General features: G+C 57.4%; 1 protein-coding gene across 3 annotated transcripts in view; it reads right to left on the bottom strand.

The window, feature by feature from the left end:
* The window catches only part of Sh3pxd2a (SH3 and PX domains 2A), a 193779-nt gene that overhangs the window by 89825 nt on the left and 81071 nt on the right, over positions 1–22883 (bottom strand). For all 3 annotated transcript variants that reach the window (XM_021245689.2, XM_021245687.2, XM_021245688.2), the window contains exon 4: positions 8664–8740. In XM_021245689.2, coding sequence (XP_021101348.2) covers positions 8664–8740 — 77 coding nt within the window. The remainder of the gene's footprint in view (positions 1–8663; positions 8741–22883) is intronic.

The following is a 22883-nucleotide window of genomic DNA, read 5'->3' as shown; positions in this document are numbered from 1 at the left end:
CCTGGGGCTGGTCATTCTTCCTGAGCCCCGCAGGGATCCCTCCTCCCACAGAGCACATCCATTAAGGTCCTTAGCCGAACAAGGTGAGGCGCCTCCTTCCAGCCTCCCAGTAGCCAGAGTCCAGAGTCACATTCCCGAGATGCTGGCTGCGTAACTGATTGGTCAATGACAAAACATCACTGCCACCAAGGACCACAGGAGCCCAGACAAGGCTGCTGAGCTGGACAGGAAGCAAGCTTTGCAGTTGAGTTCCGAAGGGGGCTCACAAAGAGCTGGTGCCAGCCACTGGGTGAAGGTTGGTGTGGGGCGGATGCCCAGGGAAGGGAGGTGGACAGGGGCCTGATGCAGAGGCCTTCCTGGTGCCAGGGTGTTGGGAGCAATGCTACATAATTCTAGGGATAAATCATTTGGTTAGCCTAGTTCTCTTGCCTACAGCCCAGCTACAGAATAACTCCAGTTTGGCCTCCAGTCACAACTGGGACTTCAGTGATCCAGTAATGCTGTGATTCTCCAGGACAAGAAACATCCTGGGAGAACAAACATCTGCTCAGTTCCTCATTGTTCTTGGACTGATTAACATCTTGTTTGCCGGAGACGTACTGAACTCTCTGCAAGCCTTCCCGTTACACCTTGTTTATCCCAATGTGAACTGTTGAACTCTCTGCAAGTCATTTGTTACATTTGTTTCTCCCGATGTACTGAATAAAAGGTGTGGTAAGCTGGGGGCTTTGTCTTTGCTGCCCAGAGCAGCACTGATCAGACCCAAAGCTCAGCTTCTTCTCAGTCTCATTTTTCTACCTTTCCTGTAATTCGCCGTGTGCTGCTGTGGCTCGCAGGAGACCAGGACTCACTGCAGAGGTTCTGGTAACGTCCCCTTCCCCTGTCCCCTACACCAGGGCACTTAGCAGAGTGGCACAGCTGGCCGGTGGGTGTGTGGCTTTTGGGCAAGCAGAGGAGGGCGGGAGTAACAGGCAGGCTGCTGCCGGGAGAGGGGCAGGGGCAGACAGTGTCACCGCACGCCTTGCAGCAGGGCACACGGGAGGCCCGGCCTGGCCACTCCCACGGAGGGGCTGGAGGTGAGGGTGAAGCTGGGCTGGCCCCACTTCCTGGCTCCCCCTCCTTCAGCACAGAGAGAATGCTGGGACAGGAAGGGACCACTGCCAGAGCAGGGCAGGGGCAGGGACAAGGGAGCCAGGCTGGAAGCAGGAGAGGACAGAAGCTGGGACTGGAGGGGTCAACCCACACAGAGAGCGTAGTGACGGCTTCTAAGGGGCCTCCCGGCCCGTAAGGCCCGCTCCTGCACCAGGACGGGCATCAGACGCCATGCCACGCCCAGCAGCCCTGGCCGGAGCGCGGGGTCCTTCCTGTGCGGCCATCTCGGTAGGGATGGGGATGGCCCCACCCCATACTGCAGGTGAGGGAGCAGAGGCTCCCAGAAGGTGGAGAAAGGACGCGAAAGTAGGCTTCACATGAGCGCGGACTTCAGCCTGTTCTGCTGATTGTGTCCAGAGCGCCAGACCCTGAACAGGCACTCGGTATTGCTTAATACACAAGGAGCCAGGCATGGAGGTGGCGCCTGTGACCCCAGCACCCTGGGAGGCTGAGGCAGGAGGATCATGAGTTTGAGCTCGGTGTGGGCCACTCGGAGACTCGGTGAGGCCCTGTCTCAAAAAATAAAAAGGGACAGGGCCGGGGATGTAGCTCAGTGGTGCCACCACCTGCCTCGCAAGCGCAAGGTCCCGAGTTCCATCCCCGGTACCAAAAAAAAAAAAAAATTAAAAGGGCTGGGGATGTAGCTCAATGTAAATCCCCAGTAGTGGGGGAAAAATGAATGAAAGAATGAAAAACAGATAAATGAATAGGTGAACAGGGCTTTGGTGTCGAGAAGCCCAACATCCAAGAGCGGTGGGTCATGAAAATGACCCAAATAAATAAATAAATAAAAAGTGCCTGTGGTCTCAGGTTGCACTGATAGAGTTAAATACCCAGGGAGTGGGAAGCCCCGGTTCACCCCTCTCTGAGCTGCGCAGCGCTTCAGGTTTGTCACCCAGCCCGGACTCCTACCAGGCCCCGCTGGGTGCCAACCTACATCCAGGTGAGACGGGACAAGAAGGGACCAGGCCTCAGCAGATACGAGCATCTGTGGCTCCCAGACTTCCTCTAGAGCCTGTGGAGCCCGGAGCCTTTGACATCACATCCCGCCAACACCCGGAACAGGCGGACGGGAAGTGAATGCCAGGGAGCCCTCAGCTGGTCACCTGCCAATCACGCGAGCTTTTCGTGCCTTGCGGGTACAAGGTCAGAGAGGCACCGCTGTGCCCTGGTGTGTCACTGCATTTCTCCCCAGAGACAGATGTCACTGCCCTCACACGTGATGAGGGTGCAGAAGCTGGGGGTGGGGTGTGAAACCACCAATAAGGGCGGCAGAATCCAAGCCCTGGGCTCAGCATGGGGGCCGGGAGGGGAGAAAGAAGAGAGAAAACTGAAGGGGACAGACAGAGAGACGGTCAGAAAGGGAGGCGGAGAGAGAGTGTGTGAACAGGAGGAGAAAGGCAGGCACGTGCTGGTGGGAGCGCAGGTGGTACCAGGAGGGCTACCGAGGGCACAGGGGCATCTGGGGAGCCAACCCCAGGTTTAGCCGGCCAGGGCGACCTCTTCGGAGGCACAGGGAGGCGGCACAGGGCAGGAGAGAGCCGGCGTCACCAGCCTGGACTGCCAGAGCTCTTTTGGCTGGCGCTGCCCCGCCAAACGCAGGCCCTGGCCCTGGCTCATCTGACACCGCGGGAACAGAGGGGCTCTTCATGCCGACAGAGAGCAGCGCTGGCCAAGGATGCGTGGGCTGAGGGCCTCAGACAAAGAGAGCTTTCGGGGGACTGGCTGTGGCATCTTCAGCTAGCAGGGGGCCACGCACAGCAGTCTGGAGGGCTCATCCCACCATCAGGCGGACAGGAGGCTCTTAGCCAGAGCAGCTGCCGCTTCTGGCCCCAGTGTCTGACAGGAGCCGTTGGTTCTGAGCGGTCTGCCCGGGCTGCGCCAGAATGACAGCCAGAGTGGGACCCTCAAACCCGGCTGTCTGGAAGAGCAAGGTGGGGCCAGGCAATGGCACCTCCAGGGATCACCACCACGCAGGCCCAAGGCTCACCGTGCGTCGAGGGGCTGAGTTAAGCCAGGAGGACTCAGGCTGGAGTCCCAGCTCTGCATTCTCGGGCTGCGTGGTGCAGATGCATCCCTGCCACTCTGAGCTCTGCAGGACAGCTTCACTACGGCACCCACCACCTGTCAGGGTGTCAGGTGCGAGGACAGCATGAGGATCTCAGAGCCCGCTGGACAGCAAGTTCAGGCTCAGCCTGGGCAGCGCAGGGACTCAGTGAGACCTTGTCTCAGGAGGGGTGGGGGCTGGGTCCCATGGGCTCCCTGCAGCCTGGCTGTGGGGATCACCGTGTTCATTAGCATATAAAAGCCTCTGAGAAGTCCTGCAGGAGCCTAGTTTAGCTGGGGTTTACTGCTAATAGGCATCCTGGGGTACTGCCCCATTTCATCATCACATTAACTCCAAGAGCAGGTATAACTGCGACGCCCTATAGAAGCAACTAAAGTGCAGAGGGGTTAATAATTCCCCAAGGTCACACAGCTAGAAACAGCAAAATTTCACATCAGGTGTGGGAGTTCAGAGCCCTGCAGCACTGTCCACAGGTGTGTGACTGTAGCAACGTCCCCTGGAACACAGCGGGCACTCCCAGGGCAGAGGCATTCTGGGGGACTCCCACTCTGGGATGCAGACAGCACCTGTGGTGCATTCTTGACACAACCTGATGAGTCCCCTTGTCGTTGGCCCTGCGGGCGCCAGGCTGGGAAAGGGCTGGAGTGTGCGTGACAGAGCAGTGAATGCCTGTGGGGTGCCATGGCCTGACCTCTGTCCGCTTCGCGCTGCCGTTCTGGCCCGGGTGGGCAGGAGGTCTACAGAAGCAGTCTGGAGAAACGGGCCTGGGAAGGGCTGTGGGCGGAGGGGCCCGGCTGCAGGGGCTGGGGAGAGGCGCCCAGCGTCCTGTGGGTTTTGGCATCGGTCAGCCCTGCCCGTGGCCCCCTTTCCAGGCCTGCACTGCTCTGAGTCTCCAGCTCCTGCCCTTGGGACTGTGTGCTCTGAGGCAGAGTCCTCGTGAGGACGGTGCCAGTGGAAAGGCAGAGGGTGGCTGCAGGCGCCTCTGGGCCCTGCTTGAAACAGCAGCGGGGCTCAGCCACCCTGCCTGTCCCAACACCCCGTGCAGCCCCGCACTCAGGGACCCTTGGTCCAGGGCACAAGGCAGACGCTCGCACTTGGCAGGACAGCCGCGGGGTCCTCCCTCTATGACGGCAGGGTCGCCCTCCTATAGCAATGTCAGTGTTACTTCTGGAAACCTTACAGGGAAAGCCCAGCTGCTGTGTGTGCGTGTGCGTGTGCACGTGTGTGCTGGGGGTGACTGGAGTCCTGCCTGCACTGCCTCCTGCTGTGTCCCCCATCCAACCCCTGCCCTAGGTGCCCTTCCCAGATCACCACCAGTTGCAAAGGTGGGGTCTCCAGAACTACTTCTGTAATCACAGTTTCCTGCCTCTCTCTCTCTCTCTCTCTCTCTCCCTCTCTCCCTCTCTCTCTGTCTCTCTCCCTCTCTCTCTCCCTCTCTCCCTCTCTCTCTCTCCCTCCCTCCCTCTCTCTCTCTCTCTCTCCCTCCCTCTCTCTCGCTGTACTGGGGTTGAATCCAGGGCTGTGCACTGAGCCACATCCCCAACCCTTTTTATTTTGAGACAGGATCTCACCAAGTTGTCCACACTTGGCTCAAACTTATGATTTTCCTGCCTCAGCCACCTAAGGAGCTGCAGAGCAAAGCTGCTGATCTCACAGCAGCCAGGAAGCGGAAGGGTTGGAAAGAGCCAGAGAGAGGGGAAGGGGTTGGCCATAGGACATATCTTCCGAGCCACGCCCCAGTGACCAACTTCCTCCATGGGGCACTGCCTCCCACCAGCCTGCTCAGCATGAATGGACCGACCCATGCTGAGTTTAGTGTCCTCACGATCCAATTGCCCCTGGGACTTTGGGGGGACATTTTAGATCACAACTGTGACACCTGAGGAGGCTTCTCAGTGGCGACGGTCACCCTGGCAGACACCAGTGGACAGCCCTTGGGCCAGGCGCGGTCACAGATGAGGCTCTCGCAGTGTCCCACAGGTGCCAGCAATGTCACTGCCCTGCCAAGGCCAAGTGTACAGCACGGGCAGCCAGGGAGCGCTCTGGGCAAGGAAGAGCTGCACGGCTCCTCCGAGGAGCGACTAGAAGCTGAGTGTGCCCTGCGAGGTGGACCAGCTCAGGCCAAGGGCAGAGGCCTGTTCAGCCAGCAGGGGCCTCCAGTCTGGCAAGCTGGAAAGCAGGGCCCGGAGAGCGGCAGGAGCCGAGGCGGGCCTGGCCGGGATGCTCAGAGCGGCTTTGTTAACAACAAGAGCACTCGGGGAAGCAAGAGCAAGCAGATTTCCATGCCTGAGGCTCCCTCGTTAGCAACACCCCTGACCCCAGCCACCCTCAGAACCGGGGCCATAAGAGCAAGGGTGAGCAAGGTCACCATCCCTCGGGGCCACCAGGGATGGGCTGAGAAAATCCCACTGGACTCGAATGCTCAGGACTGGGATTTCCCGCCATGTAGCTGCCTGTCTTGAATCGGGAAGTAGGTTGGGCTGTGTGAGCCTGGGAGGCGAGGGGCACAAGGAGACCCACAGGCCCTTGTGCTGCCCCCATCCGGGTGGACCAGCCCCCGCCTGAGGCAAGCGTGCCAGGGACAGAGGAGTCGATAGGCCCCGCTTCCGAGGCAGCAAAGGCACTGGAAGCGAGGCCTGCTATCGGCGTCGTGACACACGCAGGCTGAGCTGGCTGTCCTCACAGTCCTCCCTCACACAGTCCTCGCCGGGGTAACTTATTTCAGCCCCAAGAAAAACTGCAAACATGGGCATCACCCACAGGAGCAGGGTAAATGGAGTCACATATAAAATGTCAGTCTGAAAGTCCTGGACTTGTTGAGAACTATTAAATAGTAACCACGCAACTGTGTTGCCCATTAAAGTAAGCTACGGAATGAAAGAAATGCCTCTGTAACCCTTTCCATAGACACCTGGCCTCAGTGCCACAGGAAACAATCGCCCGCCTGGAGCTTGGTGAATTTTCCACAATGCTTATCCAGTCTACTCCATATGCACATCTACAAGTACCCTTGATATTTGGACTGAGAAACCACCATTAGGCGAGGGACTGGCTGGCCCACGTCGGGGAGGTCCACTGCGCAGCCAGCCTCCCGCTGGGCACTCTGTATGTAAGCAGCCTCACAGCTTTGGGTGCAGTTGAGGCCTCAACCCAACCTAGACTAAGTCAGTATTGCCAAGCTGGACATGCCGGGGACAGAAATGAGGACACCAGAGGCTCTGGGCAGGGTCTAAGGACAGGGACAGACAAGGGAAGCTGGCCATGGAAGGGCACACGGGGCACGGGCCATGAAGCTGCTGCAGCAGGCAGTGGTGCTCATGCTGACTGTCTGGTGGCCGAACTGTAAAACAGTGCTGGGTGCAGTCACAGACGACAGCTAGCTTGTGCTCCTGGTCACTGTGAGGTTGGCAGGTTCTCAGAAAATAAGCCACAGACCTTGGTTTTTAGTGGAGCAGAATTAAAGGTCTGTCTGCCCCCCCCCACCCCCGCACCTTGCTACATTCTCTGAGCCAATTCCTGCCTGTGGCATGGCCCGTGGATGGTGCAGCGGCCAGGCTTGGGGCAGTGCCACCTGCTCTAATCACGTTTTGTACGCAGCTCTTCTGCCTGCAGGCCACATGTGGACGGGTCCCCCTGCAGCCCCAGAGCCCCCTGAGTAAGGAGTCCTGGTCGAAGCGATCCGTGGAGACATGACACTATCAGCTTTCCCTGCCACTGACCCTGGAGCTCATCAGATGCCTCGGGCTCCCCAGCTCTGGGCGGCAGAGGCTGATCTGAGCTAAAAAGGCTTCCTCTGGCCTTTGCTCCCCCACCCCCTTTAGCTTTGCTCACCGGTCTCACTTCTTGGGAAAGGAATAAAGAGAAATAAAAGCTCAGGCAACAACCATCAACTTAACTAGAAACAGTGAATGTCCTTAAAGAGGAAAATGATACTGATCTGAAGAAGAGGGGCAGCCAGGGGGGGGATTCATCCCCAGGCGCCCGCCCTTTCAGGACACGACAGGAAGAGCCTGCAGGGATCTGCCAAGCAAGTGGGAGCGCCTGGCTTCCTAGAGGCTGGTGACTGCCAGCTAATCAGTTTAGCACCTTGACCCAATATTTTTATTGCTAAGCACAACGGTTCAGAATATCAGAGCAGAAAGGGACTGTAAGAGGGAGCATTTCAGCGGTGCAGTCTCCCACTCGGCCCCAAAAGACCACCATCTCTACCCCCTTTTGAGATGAGGAAGCTTGGCGGAGGAGGCAAAGCCCAGCTAGGAAGCGTGGGCCTGGAATGCGACTCCAACCCTTCTTGTTCTAACATCTGCTCTTGTGAGCACACACGATTCACACTTGCTCCCTGAGAATCTTGAGGCATGTCGGCTTTGTTTAACTAGGAAATTCTACTTCTATAAAGCCAGTGGTACATGGAGTGATGGCGCTAAATTATTGCTTTTCTACTTATTTGCTTCTCTTTCTCTGCCCTGGAACTTTTTATTTGCATTCATTCCTCCACTTATTTTTGATGCTGGGGTCTGAGTCCTGGCCTTGAGCATGGTAGGCCAGAGCCCTGCCACTGAAACACCTCTAGCTCTTTATTTGCTTTTTCATTTATTTCATACAAATGCTTGTGTCTTGTGATAGTAACCCCGAGTGCTTGCTGATGGCTCCTCTGAAACACTGCACAGGGGCCTGGCATAAGGCCAGCTCATTCCAGCCCCTGCCACCCTCTGCCTGGGACTGTCTCCTCCATACTGCAAGATGTGAAACTGAGGCTCCAGGAAGTCAAGTAACTTGCCCAAGTTCACGAAGCAGGTCAGTGTTTGAACCCAGGCATTCTGGCCAGCCTAAGGCCATGGGCCAAGAACACTGACCTCAGCCTGGCAAGCTCAGCCCAGGGGGCCTGGGTGCCACTCAAAGCAGAAGCACACCTGGGCTGTGGTGCATGACAGTGCCATCGTCCCTGTGTCAGAGAGAGAGAGAGAGAGAGAGACTAGAGGAGGGAGGGGAGATCATTTGCATCTATGAATATGCATATATGAATATTTGCATCTATCAAGACTTATGCGAATAAATGAATGTGCATTCCAGGTGCCACTGAACTCAGAGCTGACTCCAACAGCTCAAAAGGAATTCAGAGAAATAGTTCTATAGCCAGCAAAACATCACATACAAAAATCCCTTCAATAGGAAGCCTTAACTTAGCTCACAAGCTGGTAGAGGTGACTCAAAATGGCATTCTGTAAACATGGACAGGTTCTGAAAGCGGCAGAGCTTTAGCTGTGAACCCAAGGCCTCTGTGTCCCAGAGGGTGACCCAGCCACGTGATGAGCCCTCCCCAGGTGACACTCACTCGGCCCCTACTGGCCAGGACCCCCCCCCCCCCCGCCCTGGGCCTCAAGAGGGTGTTAGGCAGATAGACACATTGGGGCATATGGGTCCCTCCTCAGCCCCAGCCACTTACCCGGCAGTACTCGTCAATGGGCTTCAGCCGCTTCACAGCTACGTCCCGGATGTGGCTTCTCCGGAAGAGGATCTTGCCTGGAAGAGAGATTCTCATGAGCTGGGTGAGTCTGGCTGCCAGGGATCCCCTCATTCTCCTTCCCCTCGCTTCAGCATCTTAGCCACCCACTGTCTGCTACCACCTCTGGCCCTGTCAAAAACCCAAGAAAAACCCCCAAACCCAAGAGAGGAATAGTCACCTCCACGGTGGAGCAGCAGGTGCCTGAGGCTGAGGGCCCAGGGCCTCTCTCTGGAGGCTGCCATCTTGGGCTTCTGTGAACAACTTGGCAAAGTCACCTTGCCTGGGTCTAAAGGCAGGATTGATGCCTGAGGTAGGTGTGGCTCCTAAATGAACTCACAAATAAAGTGCGGCCCAGCCCACATGTTATGTTTTGTTTTCAGGCCCATCCTCCCTTGAGAAATCAGCATTCATTTCTGCCAGCCAGGCAGGAATTCTTATTCTTAGTCTGGGTGGGTGGCCATTCCCAGGGCGGGCACAAGCCAGGCCAAGGGACTATGGCTGCCCCAGCCTGGCTGTTCCCCGGCTGCTCTGGGTACACAGCTGCCAGCCAGGCTGGTACATCTCTCTCCAGATACGGGCCAGCCTTACAGGAAATGGCAGCCCCTCTGCTCTTCTTACCAGGCCCTTCTGTGCCGGCCACATTCAGTCAGGATAAACACATCAATGCATGGTCCTTTCAGTCTGTTAAATTTAGAGTCTAAACTGGTTGGTCTGATGTTCAAAGCCCTACCCAACTAACACTCCTGTGTCCTGTGTCCGTTGACGTCCGGGGACAACACCCCCTTTTAGACGTCTTCCCATGGGCATTGGTTGAGCTGGGAGTGATTTTCCTCTTTCCAGAACATCCAAGCCCAGTATCCCTTCCTTGGGCACTCGCTGCATTCTATGACCCCTCACGGGGCCCACGTATCCTGGCGCATGAGGAAGTGCTCTGCCAGAGCTGTCACACATCTGCGGTCCTGGTCCTCCCTCTGGAGAAGGCTCCCCACATTCTCAATTCTCATGGTCCTAATGGACCATGCAATGAGGTCCAGCAAGCACAGCGTCATCAGCCAGAGCCACACTGATTGGCTGAGGGTGTGCAGAGGCTCTCCTCTGGGCCAGTCCTGGGGCCTCTTCCAGGGTTGCTAACTGGCCCAATGGAAGCCAACCTTGTTATTGCCTGAGAAGGAACAATGAGAGGGGAATTGTGCTTGGCACAAGGTAGGTGTTCAGTAAATGCTTCTCAATGATGTAACACCCGGGCTAAGAGGGTAGGGGCAGATTCCCTTGACATCTTTTCAGCAGCTGAATATAGCTGTTCCTGAACCCAAGATTGTCCCAGTGCTTTTCATTTGTGAAAAACAATGAAATTCTCTCATTTGGTTTTTTTTTTTTGGTACTGGGGATCGAACTCGGGTCCTTGTGCTTGCGAGGCAGGCAGCGGAACCACTAATCTAAATCCCCGGCCCTCATTTGTTTGAACTAGTTGTAGAAGCCATTTGATCCCTGCACGGAAGGGGTCTTTGTTAGGATCATCCCATCATCCATGTGTAAACCTGCAGGCCGCATGGCACTCCACTCGGCTGCTTCCGCGTGGTCCACGTGAGCTATAAGCAAGGCCACTGTCCCCAAGAGAGAGCCCCAGAAACAAGCGTCTGTCTGTGGGTGATTTCTGCCCGAGGCGACCCCAGAGTATCCTTAGGGGGAGGGAGGCTAAGGCAGGGCAGAGAAGGGACAGTCCCCGAGGAGTTACTCAGCCTGGCTGGGGACCCTGGAGAGGAGGCAGAGCAGCCCGTGGGGTGTGAGCATGAGGCTGGGCGGAGGCCAGGGGTTCATCCTCCCATGTCCTGTTCGTCACCGGCTGCCCCAGAGCATCACTTCCGGCACCTCCGGCTGCGGTGCTCCATGGGTGGGGCACAGCTCTGGGGGAGACACTGCTGTTCCAGTGGAGAGAAGCCTTTGGCAGGCAGAAGGGAATGACAGGAGTCGGGCGGGGACACAAAAGTTGCTGTTGCGGCCATCTGCGACTTCCTGTTCGCCACAGTGCAGGCACCAGGCCTGCCCGGTCGACCCTGGACACTGAAGGACATCACACCAGACTGGCTCAGCCACTGACCCCAGCGTGTGCTCCACATGCTCTCCCTCCCTCGTGCTCCCTGGAGCCAGAGAGCCGGCCACCCTCCTGCAGACGACTACACTGTGCAGACCACACGTGTCAGGGCGAAGCGCTCTGCCAGGCACCCAGGGCAGGGAGATAAAAGGTGATTTATCAGGACACTGGAGACGGCTGCTTTGCGTGGGGGAAGATGTCCCGGATTTGGCTTTCCTTGCCTTTGCCTCCTACCCTTTTTTGGATGCCTGTCGCTTTACTGGCTGCACACCCGGAAGCACGTGTGTCAAAACAAACCCTGGAGTGAGAAGACCCTCATCAGGCCTGGCTGGGGCGGGAGTCTGGGCCTTCCACTGGAGCCAGCGGTCTGCCGGGAGCTGGGGGCCCTAGACCCAGGGACACCACCGCCAGAGCTCGAAGGACTGACTGAGGAGCAGAGGACAGCAAGAGAGGGCACCATCCTGAGGGGTGGAGGGCACAAAGGGACAGCCCTGAGACCGCTTCGAGGGGCAGAAGTTTGGGGATGGGAGGGAGGGGAGCAGCAAGAGGGGCAGGGGTGCCCTGGCTCCCACCACACTGGCTGAGCATGGCCCGCGCCCTGGCACCTGTCGCTGCAAGTGGAGCCTCGTGCCCTGGTGATGCCAGGTCTTCTCCACAAGGCTGGGGCCTGCTGCTCGGGTGTGAGGTCAGAGGGAAATCCCTGCCAGAGCCCTGACAGGAGCAGCGCTTTCTTTGGGGGGCTCTGGGACAGTCAGCCAGTGGGTGACAGGGAGGGGAGGGCCCTGCACCCCCGACTTCTCTGTGAGGAATCCAAACGGCGTGCACAAAGCCATACTGGTGACCGAATGAAAAGGGAGAGAGAAAGAGGAGGTGGAGGAAAATCCTCACTAAGAAAGCTGAGAGCACAGGGCATTAAAGGCCCCTTCGTGGGGAGGGGGCTCGGCTTCCGCCAGAAGCTTCAAAGCCGGGCGGATGCTGGCCCGGTAATATGATAAGCATGGTAAGGCAGATTTCACACGGGGCAGACTTGACTCATTCCTGGAGGTGGAGAAGAGAGCTACGAGCCTGACAACATCTGGGCATCGAGTGGGGATCCCTCTTCCTGCCACTCAGGGCTGGGCTCCGAAGGAGCGGCCCAGGTGAGAGTGCTGGGTTCAAGTCCTGCCTGGGCACAGGCGGGCTATGTGACCTTGAAGCTGTGCCCCGTAGAGACCTCTGGTTCTCTCTGGAACCTGGCTCCATGCTGCTCCGTCCCAGCCCTGAGACTGCTTCCCTGTGGGAGATGACTTGAGGGTGGAGGGAAGATGAGCGGTAGCAACCGTGAAGGGCACACTGCACGCTGCACTGCTAAGAGCTTCCTGTCAGCCCTTGCCAGTGAATCCTCGAGCAGCTGGGCCAGGCCTTTGTCCAGGGCCGATGGCCGAGCAGGGGGTCAGAGCCGTCCACAGTCACAGCTGTTTCCAGCTCAGAGAGCGATGGGGGAGTTCTCTGGGCTCAGACCACGTAGCTCTTAGAGCCAGGACGACGAACCGGGATTGTAGTTGGTAAGCGAGGGCAGGAGAGCAGCAAATCCCTAGCGAACCATGGTCTCCAGGGCTCTCTGGGAAAAGTGGTGCACACGGACCCCTGTCCCGTGAGAGTTGGGGCCAGAGCCCTCAGGAGCAGAAGCAGCAGACACAGCACTGCTGCCAGGGAGGCCGGCCTAGCCAGAGTTCTCCGGGACCTAGGTACACATCCTTACGGACCAGGGTGTCAGGTGCTGGCTGCCAGGACGAGACGGGGATGCATCAGATTGAGCTATTCCTGGCGGGGGCCCCTCTTCAAGATACACCGCTGTGTCTCCACATGGATGCATAGTGACCACCCTCTTCCCAGCCTCTTCTGCCACCTGGGATGCTGTTCATTCTTCAAAGATGCCCACCCATCCAATCCATCCACCACCCACGCATCCATGCTTTCTTCCTTCCTTCAGAAGCAGGAGTAGGCATGGCAGCCTGGCTGGGGAAGTCCACATGACCCGTTAAGGGCAAAGTCCCAGGATACACGAGAAGGACACTTCCCACATCCCCGCAAGTGGGACCAATCAGAGACTGCTGTCTTTAACTCTTCTCGTGAGAAATGGAGCAGGCTTTTGACAGGACGGCCCAGACCTGACGTCAGCTTGAGGAGGGGGGTACAAAAGGACCGTTGCCTTGAGCTCTCTGCTGCTGCGTTCTCTCTCACTCCATAGTGTACTTATTTTCCTGCTTTTACTTGGACCAAACTCACTCTCCAGAGCATGCTTCTCTTCCTACCTTTAATAAACATAAACCCTCACTACCTTTTGTACTTGGTTTGTCCAATTCTTTGTTCAAGACAAGAAGAACCTAAAAACCACCTTTGGAAGGAAGTTTCAGCACCCCAAACCCGTAACGCCTCCACCCATGCAGGCATCTGGCTGCCATCCACACGTGAATCCATCTGCCCACCCACGTGGTGGCCCCGCCACACGACAGTGAACACCACAGACCGGCGAGGCTCTGCTCTCATGGTCTCCACGTTCTTTTGGCAAGAAGGGCAGCATGCATTTTCACAGCCAGGGCACAGTTTGGTTACACATGCACGAGCCCTCCCGGTACCTACACAGGGAATAAGGTGGGGTAATGTGAAGAGGGGTCCCTGGAGGGTGGGGGTTCAGAGTGGTCAGAGAGGACTGTGAGGGCCAGCGGGCCCTGAGGCATGGACAAGGTGCCAGCCAGACAAGGATCTGAGGCGAGGGCTCAGCCAGAGAGAACAGCAACAGCCAAGAGGCCGTAGGAACCAGGAGCCGCAGAAGCATGTGGTTTGACTCTCTGGCCCCGGGCCTGCCTACCCCACCCCTTCCTGTCCTTAAGATGCAGGTTCCCTCCGACTGCCTTCCTTGGAGCCCACCTCACCCTCCTTTGCCAGACCCCAGGTCCCTCTGGCAGTCACCCAACTCATGCCCTCTCCCTTGCTATCCTGGAGGATTTGGCAGGGTGTCCCTCTTTAAGGTCCCCTTTAGGGGCCCAGTGGTTTGCAGCCAGAGGGTCAGCAGTCCCTGTGAGACAGGAGGCAGGGCGTGGCCCAGCTGGCTGGGGAGAGAGGCGTGGCGGGATCCCAGGATCTGCCGAGCGCTGCCTCTCAGGAGCCCATGTGTGGAAGGAACTTCTCTGGGCTCCCGTGAGGCGTGAATGGCACAGAAGGGCACCGACGGCTGAGAGGAGCCCCACTACCATGACTTGTCACGGTAGCCGCCCTGTGTCTCCTAAGCCCAGGGTGTACTTTAAGTTTTGCTTTTACCTTTCCTCTCCTTTGTTCAGCCCAAGTTCACTCTGCAGAGCCAGTTACTCCCTTACCCCTCACCCCTCAGTTTTCAAATAAACTTTGGCACTGTTTTTGGCTTGTCTCATTCAATTCTTTGTTCAAGGAGAGAAAGACCTGCAGTACGCCTAATTGGTGAGCCATTTCTAAAAGAAGCTACCTGGTGACACCTGGGCTCAGGGAGGGCCAGGTCTGTCCCGGCACGCCAGCCTCCAAGGGCACAGATGCTTCCAACCTGCTCCCCTCGGTGAGGCCCAGAAAGCCCGGAGGACCGGAGGTCTTCAGAAATGAGGGAGAAGGCCCTGGGTAGCCCACAGATGCACAGTGCAGGGCCTTGTTCTTCAGGACGCTCTGGGCTGGGCCTCAGGACACAGGAAGGGCGCGTGCTGGTCCCCGGTGTCCACGCTGCCATCGCCCCAGTGCCCAGCCCGCACCCCCCTGCCCCTCACACTGCCCTCTCCCCAGGAACCCACTCCTGCGGCTCTGCCTGGCTCTCCTCTTCCAGGCCGCAGACCTCCACGCAGCGAAATGCTGCCACACCAGGGAGGCCTGGCTTCTCCCAGCTCCTCACCGGCCTGGATGTCCTCCCTTCCAGCCTCTGCCACCATCTGTGCTGATCTCAGTGATGGCCCTGCACGGGGTTCCCACAGTGCAGGACATGGAGCCCCAAGATCAGCAGGTGGCAAGGTTGCCTGGCCCTGGCACCCGGCACCTGGTGTGTGCTGAGGGTGCCCCTCTTGCGCTGGGCCATCTCCCTCATGCACAGCTCTGGGGTACCGGCAGATGTGGGTCCCCCACACTCGGGGGCTGAGGCCAGACAGAGAAGGGCCAGAGCTGGCACTGGGGCCGAGCCAGCCTACTCCGTGTGGGCAGGGGCTCAGCACCCTCCCGTGGGAGCCCAGGGATAGAGGGCCCTCTCAGCTGGGCGGCCCCTCTCCTCCCTGCCTGGAGCTGCCCTCAGGAACAGGGGCGCTGGGAGGCTGGGCAGGACTTCCTGTGCAGGCTGGGCCAGGTGCAGAGACTCCACCTCGAGGACGAGGGGCTTCAGGCAGGCGACGGTTGTCTCAGCTCAACCAGCACCTGGTGCTTGGATGCAGAAGAAAATCCCCTCTAGGCGGAGGGCCGTGGAAAATGGCCTCCAACCACAGGCTTGGGCCAGCCAGCCAAGGGCCACTTTGTCTGGCCGTCCCGGGATGGACGCCGCCCCCCAGGCATGTTTTTCCTGAGTGTCAGCTCTGTTGGTGGAACTGAGCCCAGACAGCCAACTCTCCTCAGCCACATACCGCCAGCATTTTCTGGGGGCCCCTCCCGTCTACACGGATGTGGTGAAACTACGGGGACAGATTATGCGGTAAGCCTTGGTGCGCGCAAAGCCCTGTGCTGTATATTTTCCATTTAGGCCCTTACTGATCTGCATAACAACCTGTGATACAGATACTGGGTATGGTTCATATTCCCATTCTGCAGATGGGTAAACAGAGGTCAGAAACCCGAGTGACCTACCCAAGGTCACACACTAGTAAGTGGGGGAGCTGGGATTTGAAGTCGCTTTCTTCAGGCAGACTGAAAGGACTTCACTCTCCGTTCTTCTGCTTTACCCTGCCTTTCTCTGCACCCAGGCTCGTGTGTATCTCCTTGCCTGCCTTCCCCAGGAGGAAATCTCAGCACTGCCTCAACGCCCTGAGTGAGGTCACTGACTGTGTCCCTCTCAAATGCCGGAGCTGGGAAGCGACAGTGACCAACACAGACACAGTCCCTGCCCTCCCAGAACATGTGGACTGTGAGTGCTGAGCTGCCGAGTGTCTGCCGTGACGAGGTACCCAGGAGGTGAGCTGGGCCCAGGAAGTGGAAAGGACGTTCAGGCAGAGGGAGGAGCCCGAGCAAAGCTCCAGAGACCAGAGGGACCAGCAGATCCGGGCAGCGAAACAAGCTCAGTGTGGCTGGACAGCGGGGGGGTGTGTGTCAGGGTGCTGGCAGGTTACCAGGGTGTGGGTTGTGGGGTGCAAGAAGAAAAAGAAGAGTGGCAGAGTGGATTTCCAGGGCCTCCCAGAGCAAAGCGAAGCACGAAAGTTGCATGTTCACAAACACCCAAGTTACTGGACCTTCGAGGCCATGGGGCTCGATTTTTCCTCGCAAGGACACAAGCACCCTCAGACCAGCTTGGCAGCTTCTTTCGCACACCCTCAGCAGGGTTCGGGGCTGGGAGCAACCAGGCCCAGCCGCTGGCTTGCGTAACACACACCCTGTAGTCTCACTGGTGTCTGCACAGCACGCAGATCCCAGGGGTGAGACCCAGGGGCCCCAGAGGCGCTCACACCTTTCTGAGGTCAGAGCTGCACTCAGAAGGGCACTGGGCGGGCAGCCTGGCTTGAGGGGACAAGGGTGCCTCTGCTGTTCCAGGTTATGCTGCCCAGGGCCCTGGCTAGGACTCTCCCTCCTGCAGGCTCACCCTTGCTGGGAAAGAGCTGGGCCGTGGAAGCTCTCCGGGTTCTGCACACTGGCAGTGGGACTTCCAAGCCAGGTTAAAGATACGGCGGCCTCCGTCCTGAGCTCTCTCCTGCATCGTTCACACTGAGGGAGGCTGAGCCATCTCGTGAGGACCCTCAGGCAGCCCTGCGGAGAGGACCACGCACAGGGACCCGAGGCCTCCTGTCAGCCTCCAGCCAGCACCACTGTGCCAGCCACAGGCACCAGCTGTCTCGCACCTCTGGCTGAGCCCACACTTCGGCCACAACCTCGTGAGATTCTGCATCCAAACCACCTAGCTGAGTGGCACCTGAACTCCTGGCCCACGAAAATTGTGAGAGGTACTAGGTCTATTTTTTAGCTGCCAAATGCACTTACAAATACACATAGCACGGCTCACAGGATGGGAGCATTTCCCCGGATTTCCTGAATCTGATATTTGGGGTGCTAGTTGCAAATGCTGATTCCTGGGATTTGCCCAGTCCCCCTAAATGAGAATGGGGGGCAGGGGCAGGGTGAGCGCCCGCATATTTAACCAGCCCCACCACTGATTCTCCTGTCCCCCTGAGGCTGAGCAGTGTGGTGCTGACCTAACTCACCCTCCAGATCTGGAGCGGCTGAGAGCTGAGGGACGGCCCTGGCCACACGCGGATGCTGAGGCAGCACAGACCCGGAACCCACGCGCAACTCCCAGGGCAGCACTTTCCACCTGCCCGCTCGCTTGTCTGAGGGGCTCAGGCTTCCTCTCCTTAGTTCCATCACACATGTTTAAAATGGGAGCAACCCTGTCAGCACAACCCAAAATGTGGTCCCGCTGCTGAGCAGGGTGGGGTGCTGGGCCACGCAGGGACCCCCACTCCCGTAAGCTGTCCGAAAAGGTACTTTCTCTCCCTGCCAGCTGCCTCAGCTCCAGCCTTTCCCCCCGCCATCAAAAAGCAGTGTCTGCAAGGCAGAGACGGTGAACGAGGGTAGTGAGGGTGTCTCCGGCCACCCTGCCAGGCCAGCACCTGCCAGGCAGGAGTAATAATCCCGCTCTCCTGTGTGCAGCATCTGTGGCTTGGGAAGAATCCACGCACACTCTCTGAGTCACCTCTGCAGACTGAAGCAGGCAGGTCTGGTGCCCGTTCGGTCACTCATGCTACAGACGTGCTGAGGAACTGTAATGTGCAATAATAAACGTTATGTAGGTTTACTAAGTGCCAGGCACTGCCCAACTCTGCACTCCTCGGCTCCTCTCCCCACTTCACAGGGGCCTTGGGCGCAGGGAGGGTTAGTCACTCGCCCTCGGCTAGGCAGCCAGTAAAGGGGCAGTTTGGAGATTCCGACCTACACAGTCCTGTCCTAGGCTTCATCTCTGCATCAAGACAAAATGAAGACACAGCCCTGCTCTTCACAGAGTCCAGCTTTTAAAACCCTGACCAGGGATGAGAGTAACTTCCGCTGTCCCCGGGTTTCACAGTGCTGGACTGGTGCTGAGTCCAGGCAGCATTACTCAGCCCACTGCACAAAGAAGGTTGAGCGAGCGGTGTGTGTGAAGGCAACAGACAGGCGGGTGTTACTGGAGCCCACAGGTGGGGCTTCTCCAGCCCCACCAGCAAGTCGGAAGCACCCCAAGATACCCAACACTCGCCGCCCAGGCCCTCCTGGCTGTGGCCATCCGCTGCCTGGCTGGCCGGTATTCAGGCCCCCAGATAACCTGGGGCACCATTATTTATAGACCACATTTCTATTTCTATTTTCACTGAATCCTGCGAACCCAGCCACTCTTCCCCAAAACACTTAGAGAGAGGAGGATAAGAGCTCTTTCACCACGTGATCCAGGGCAAGGGGAAGCCCAAAGCCTTGGCTGTGTGCAGTCTTTCAGCAGGAGCAGGACAAGGGGCTTTTACGCCTTCCACAGGAAATGGGGGTGGGTCGGGCACAGAGCCCGTCTTCCACCGAGGCAGCCACAGTCCGCCAGTACAGTAGGGTGGGGTTTGACGAGAGCAGGGAAGACCCCGTTCTCCCGAAATGTTTTCTCCTTTGCATAGTATTCCATCACTAGACATTTATTATTCCTGTGGTCATGACAGTTTTTAGAGTACAAAATGCTGGCACTACAACAAAACCCAGACAGGACCAAGTCCGGTCCTCATACCTCACAGATGGGGAAGCTCTGGCTATGACCTGTCAGGACGAAGAAGTGGAAACACAGCAGTGCACCGCGTGCCAGCTCCATGCTGGAGGAAGAGCTGTCCGACACAGCGCAAGCAACGCAGGACAGCAAAGCAGGCCCAGACGTCCTCCTTCTCCAAGCTTTAGGGATGAATAGGTAAAACTACGGGGCGCGTCTGAGGTTCTAGTTAGGGCCCCAAGTGAAAACTCTAGCGCTTTCATGTCGCACAGAAAAACAAAAGCAGTCAGGTTCCTTTCTTCTTCACTTTTAGCCCCACTTGAACAGTGCTTTAGGAAACTGTCTGTGAAGTTGTCATTGCTTGCTTAGTTCACGAGCTTGGTTTCCAGGGGCTGCCTTTCCCAAGTTCCTCGCTTCCTTCTGGCCCTGTTACTGTGATCCCAGCACTGGCCACCAGGTGGCCAGGAAAGGCCAGGTAGGTTGAAAGAAGGTAACTTGGCAAAACAAAACAAAACAAAACCGGAATCTAGACAAGGCTACTGTGGGAATGTGACTGCATTGAAAAGACCAATCAACTTCTAAATGATATATTTTTAAAAATATTATTTAAAACTTAGAGCAAAGTTTAAAGAAATGTAAACAGCCTAGTGTGCGAGATGTGTCTCCAGCCAGCGTGTGCTCCTGGGTCAGTGCCGGTTTGCAGCAGGCACCTCCTGGACAGGCAGAACAGAGATCAGTAGCTTAGCTTGGAAGGGGGGGACCTGGGTTTGAAGGCACCTTGCACCATACTGGCTGATGCCTGGGGCAAGCCCCGCACCCCTCCTGGCCTATGAGTCTTCAACGGAAAAACGGGTTTATTGTCACTAAATTAGATAATATATGCACATGAAAGAAGTCCTGTGTCCAATTTCTGGCAGAAGTATATGCTAGATATACTCCTTCGGCAGAACTTTTCTCTCCTCTACAACTGTTTAATCTGTTAAAATTGGGCTGGGGATTTGGCTCACCGGCATTGTGCCTGCCTCAAAAGCGCAAGTTCCTGAGTTTGAGCCCTGGTACCCCCTCCAAAAAAAACCCCCAAAACAGTAATCTGTCAAAATTCCAGGCTCTGTATCTTTTCTTCTACAGCCAGTTCACCCAAGTCACTTCTTGGGCCCTGGACTCACGCTTTGAACGGCTATTCTGCTCTCTCTTGCAGCAAGAAGCCTTTTCATTAACCAAGAATGGTCCCCCCAACCACTAGGTCCCCCTGAAGTCATCCCACCAACTACCAACTATTAAACTCGCAAAGTCACTTTTCAGACCAGAAACAAGAGGCAGGAGTGCTCCCTGTCACCCAATTGCCAGCCGCTCCCTTCCCTCAACTCTCCCCTGGTGGCTCCCTTATTTTGAAGCTCAGATCGGCAGTATTTACACAGACGAGCAAAGAGGCTCTGTTAAAATCTGTTTATTCTTCTGCCTTAAACTTTTTGTCTGAATCACCTTAAGAACCTCCTTCCTCTCCAAATGTACAATGAAACTGCTGCCATGGGTTCCAGACGTTCTCGGGCCATGTCACCTCTGCTGTCTCCGAGGCTCGTGGGCCAGGCTCTCCCTCCTCCAGTCAGTCTTCCCAAATGCAAGCCTTAGTGACCTTTTTGACCTCAAACTTCCCCGTCTTGGCAGGGAGGAGAGGCTGTGTTCTGACTCACATCTGACAGAGCAGAGGGGAGGGCTGGGGCCGGGCACCCTCCCACTTCAGCCTCACTGTTACTTGTGCAACTATTCCACCGCACACAGGGTACCAGAAGTGGGGGCAGCTCAGAGGTGTGTAAGGGTGGAGGCCATGGCACTACTTCGCCCTCACCAGGTGACTGTGGAAAGCTGTCTTCCCCTGCACCTCTGTGTGGGTGGGCTCAGGGATGGATTTGCCATTACAAGTTCACTGGTTTGTATGAATGGACTGAACAAAACCAAACACCAAGGACATCCCAAAGACACCCGACAATCACAGGGCTCCGATGGATCTTGAAACAGCGCTTCTCAAACCCGCCTGGGCTCTTGTTAAAACACAGACTGCAACCCGCAGGCCTAGGGTGGAGCCAGGACTCAGCATTTCTAACGAGCTCCAAGACGTGCAGACGACATCATGAGCAGCGAGCCTGCTCCGGGAAGGGCCCTCGCTGCAGGAGAGGATTCCGCAGGCTCGCCCTCACGAAGCAGGTGCTGACCCTGTGAGTCACCACTGACCACTCACGTGGTGCTCTCAGCCTTCCAGGAAGTGTTCCTAGAGGCGGCTATGATGGATGCAGGGACAGCGAGGAGGACTGGCCCAGGGCCACCCAGCCAGGAACAGGCTGAGTCAGGACTGGAACCTCAGGTGCATTAGCTCTAAAGCTTCCATTGCTGAAATACAATACAGCACTTACCCATGTCCCTCCTGGAAAAAGCAGTGTTTTGACTCAGACAAACAGCACTTAGCAGAAAGCCCAGGTGGGGCCTGGAGCTGTATGATCCCGAAGACAGCAATGGGCACCTCCTCTGCTCAGAGTGGGAAGGAATTCTCCCTGGTCCTGGCCGCTCTCCCTGAGCTATTTCCAAGTTCATTCTCACCAAGGCAGAATCTGGCCCCTGTGCTCTGGCCGGGGAGAAACAGAAAGGTGGCCTTTTCTCCCACGTTGGCTGCCGCGGCCTGTGCAGCGTTGCCAGCCATCCTGGCCCAGAGGGGCAGAGACAGCCAGGCCTGCCAGCCCAGCCTGCTCTCCCCGCTGCTTCCTCCCCTGCCTCTGAGGGTACGTTCAGGTGAACAGACCCCATCTCAGGCCATGCCAGGCCCCTCTGGCCACGTGTGGCCTGCAGGCTGGGCACCATGGCATCCCAGGGCCTCCTCCATGGACGTCAGGCCGGGGCACCAGGGTCAGGAGGGGAAGGAGGTGCTGCCTGGTGCCAGCAGCCCTGGATGGCTAATGCATCAGTTCAGACGAGCCGGGGGCCTCGAAGGACCAGCTAGTGCCTGCCAGGAAGAGCTCTGGCTGTGCTGTCTGGGGCCCGGGTCCTGTCTTGGAGAACAGCAGAGGTCAGGCCAGGGACACTGGAGATTCGTCAGCAGGGCCCCTCGCTCTGAGAAGGGGGCAGCAAACTCCCTCTCAATGGATGTCAGTGTTCTCCTTCTGCCAGATCCCCAACCAGCCTGGGCCCAGAAACCAGGGCACCTAGTGTCTGGGGGCTCCTGGGCCAGAAGGCTGCCCCACAGAGCACCCTCCATGTACAAAAGCCATTTCTTTTGTTACCAGGGGCAGAGACCACAGAGTGGCAGCTGGGGGCAGTGCTGTGAGGCACTGGGCTTCCCGATACATCTGCGGGCGCTGTCCTTCCCAACTCTCCTTGCCCCCCTCCAACCTACCGCCCCAGCCCTGGCTGTTCCCTGAAGATACACCCGCGGTCTGCAGCTTCCCTCACACTGTTGCCAGCCTAGGCCGAGCCAGCTTTCTCTTGCAGGCCTCATGGCCTCCAGCTGGCTGCTCACCTCCTGTGTGATGCAGGTCAGCCCAAGGGCTCCTTTCAAACCAGAAATCTGTCACATGGCCCTGGCCTAAAATACCTCACCGCAGAGATAAACCCTCACCCTCAGCACAGCTGCTGAGAAGCCTGGCTCTGTGGAGCCCTCCGGCCCGGTTAGGGTTGGACCCCACGTGCCCCCACATCTCTCCATGCTGAAGGCTTAACCCACAGCCTAACTGGATGAACCAGGTTCCTGGGAGCATGGCTGTGAAGGACAGATCCCTTCTGCAGCCCCTTCTCAGGCTCTCAGACTCTCTGCTTCCGAGTGGCCATGAGGGGAGCAGCCCCTCGAGCCCGTCCTGGCCTTCCACCATGATGGTTCTGCCTCACCGCAAGCCTCAAAGCAATGAAGCCAGGTGACCGTGGACTGACTCCTTGGAAACCATGAACTAAAATGCACCTTTCCTCCTCTAGGTTGTTCTTCTCAGGTACCTTGTCACAGTGACAGAAAGCTGACTCACAAGGCCCACTTCCCCCGCTTGTGACCCTTGAGGCCCCACACTGCAGACTCACACCCGCCTGGGCTGCTGGGCTTCTTACAGGCCCCACGAGGCCCAGAGCCTTCTCACCTTCTCCTGCTGTCCTTTTGCCCTTTGCCCTCTACCAGACACCAGGACTCAGTAACTGT

Source organism: Heterocephalus glaber, unplaced genomic scaffold (genome assembly GCF_053883595.1).
Source record: "Heterocephalus glaber isolate CG9 unplaced genomic scaffold, H.glaber_assembly_v1.0 deba00001498, whole genome shotgun sequence".
NCBI classification, from domain to species: Eukaryota; Metazoa; Chordata; class Mammalia; order Rodentia; family Bathyergidae; genus Heterocephalus; species Heterocephalus glaber.
The sequence above is the reverse complement of the archived record's forward strand: the minus strand, read 5'-3'. Positions and strand labels throughout refer to the sequence as shown.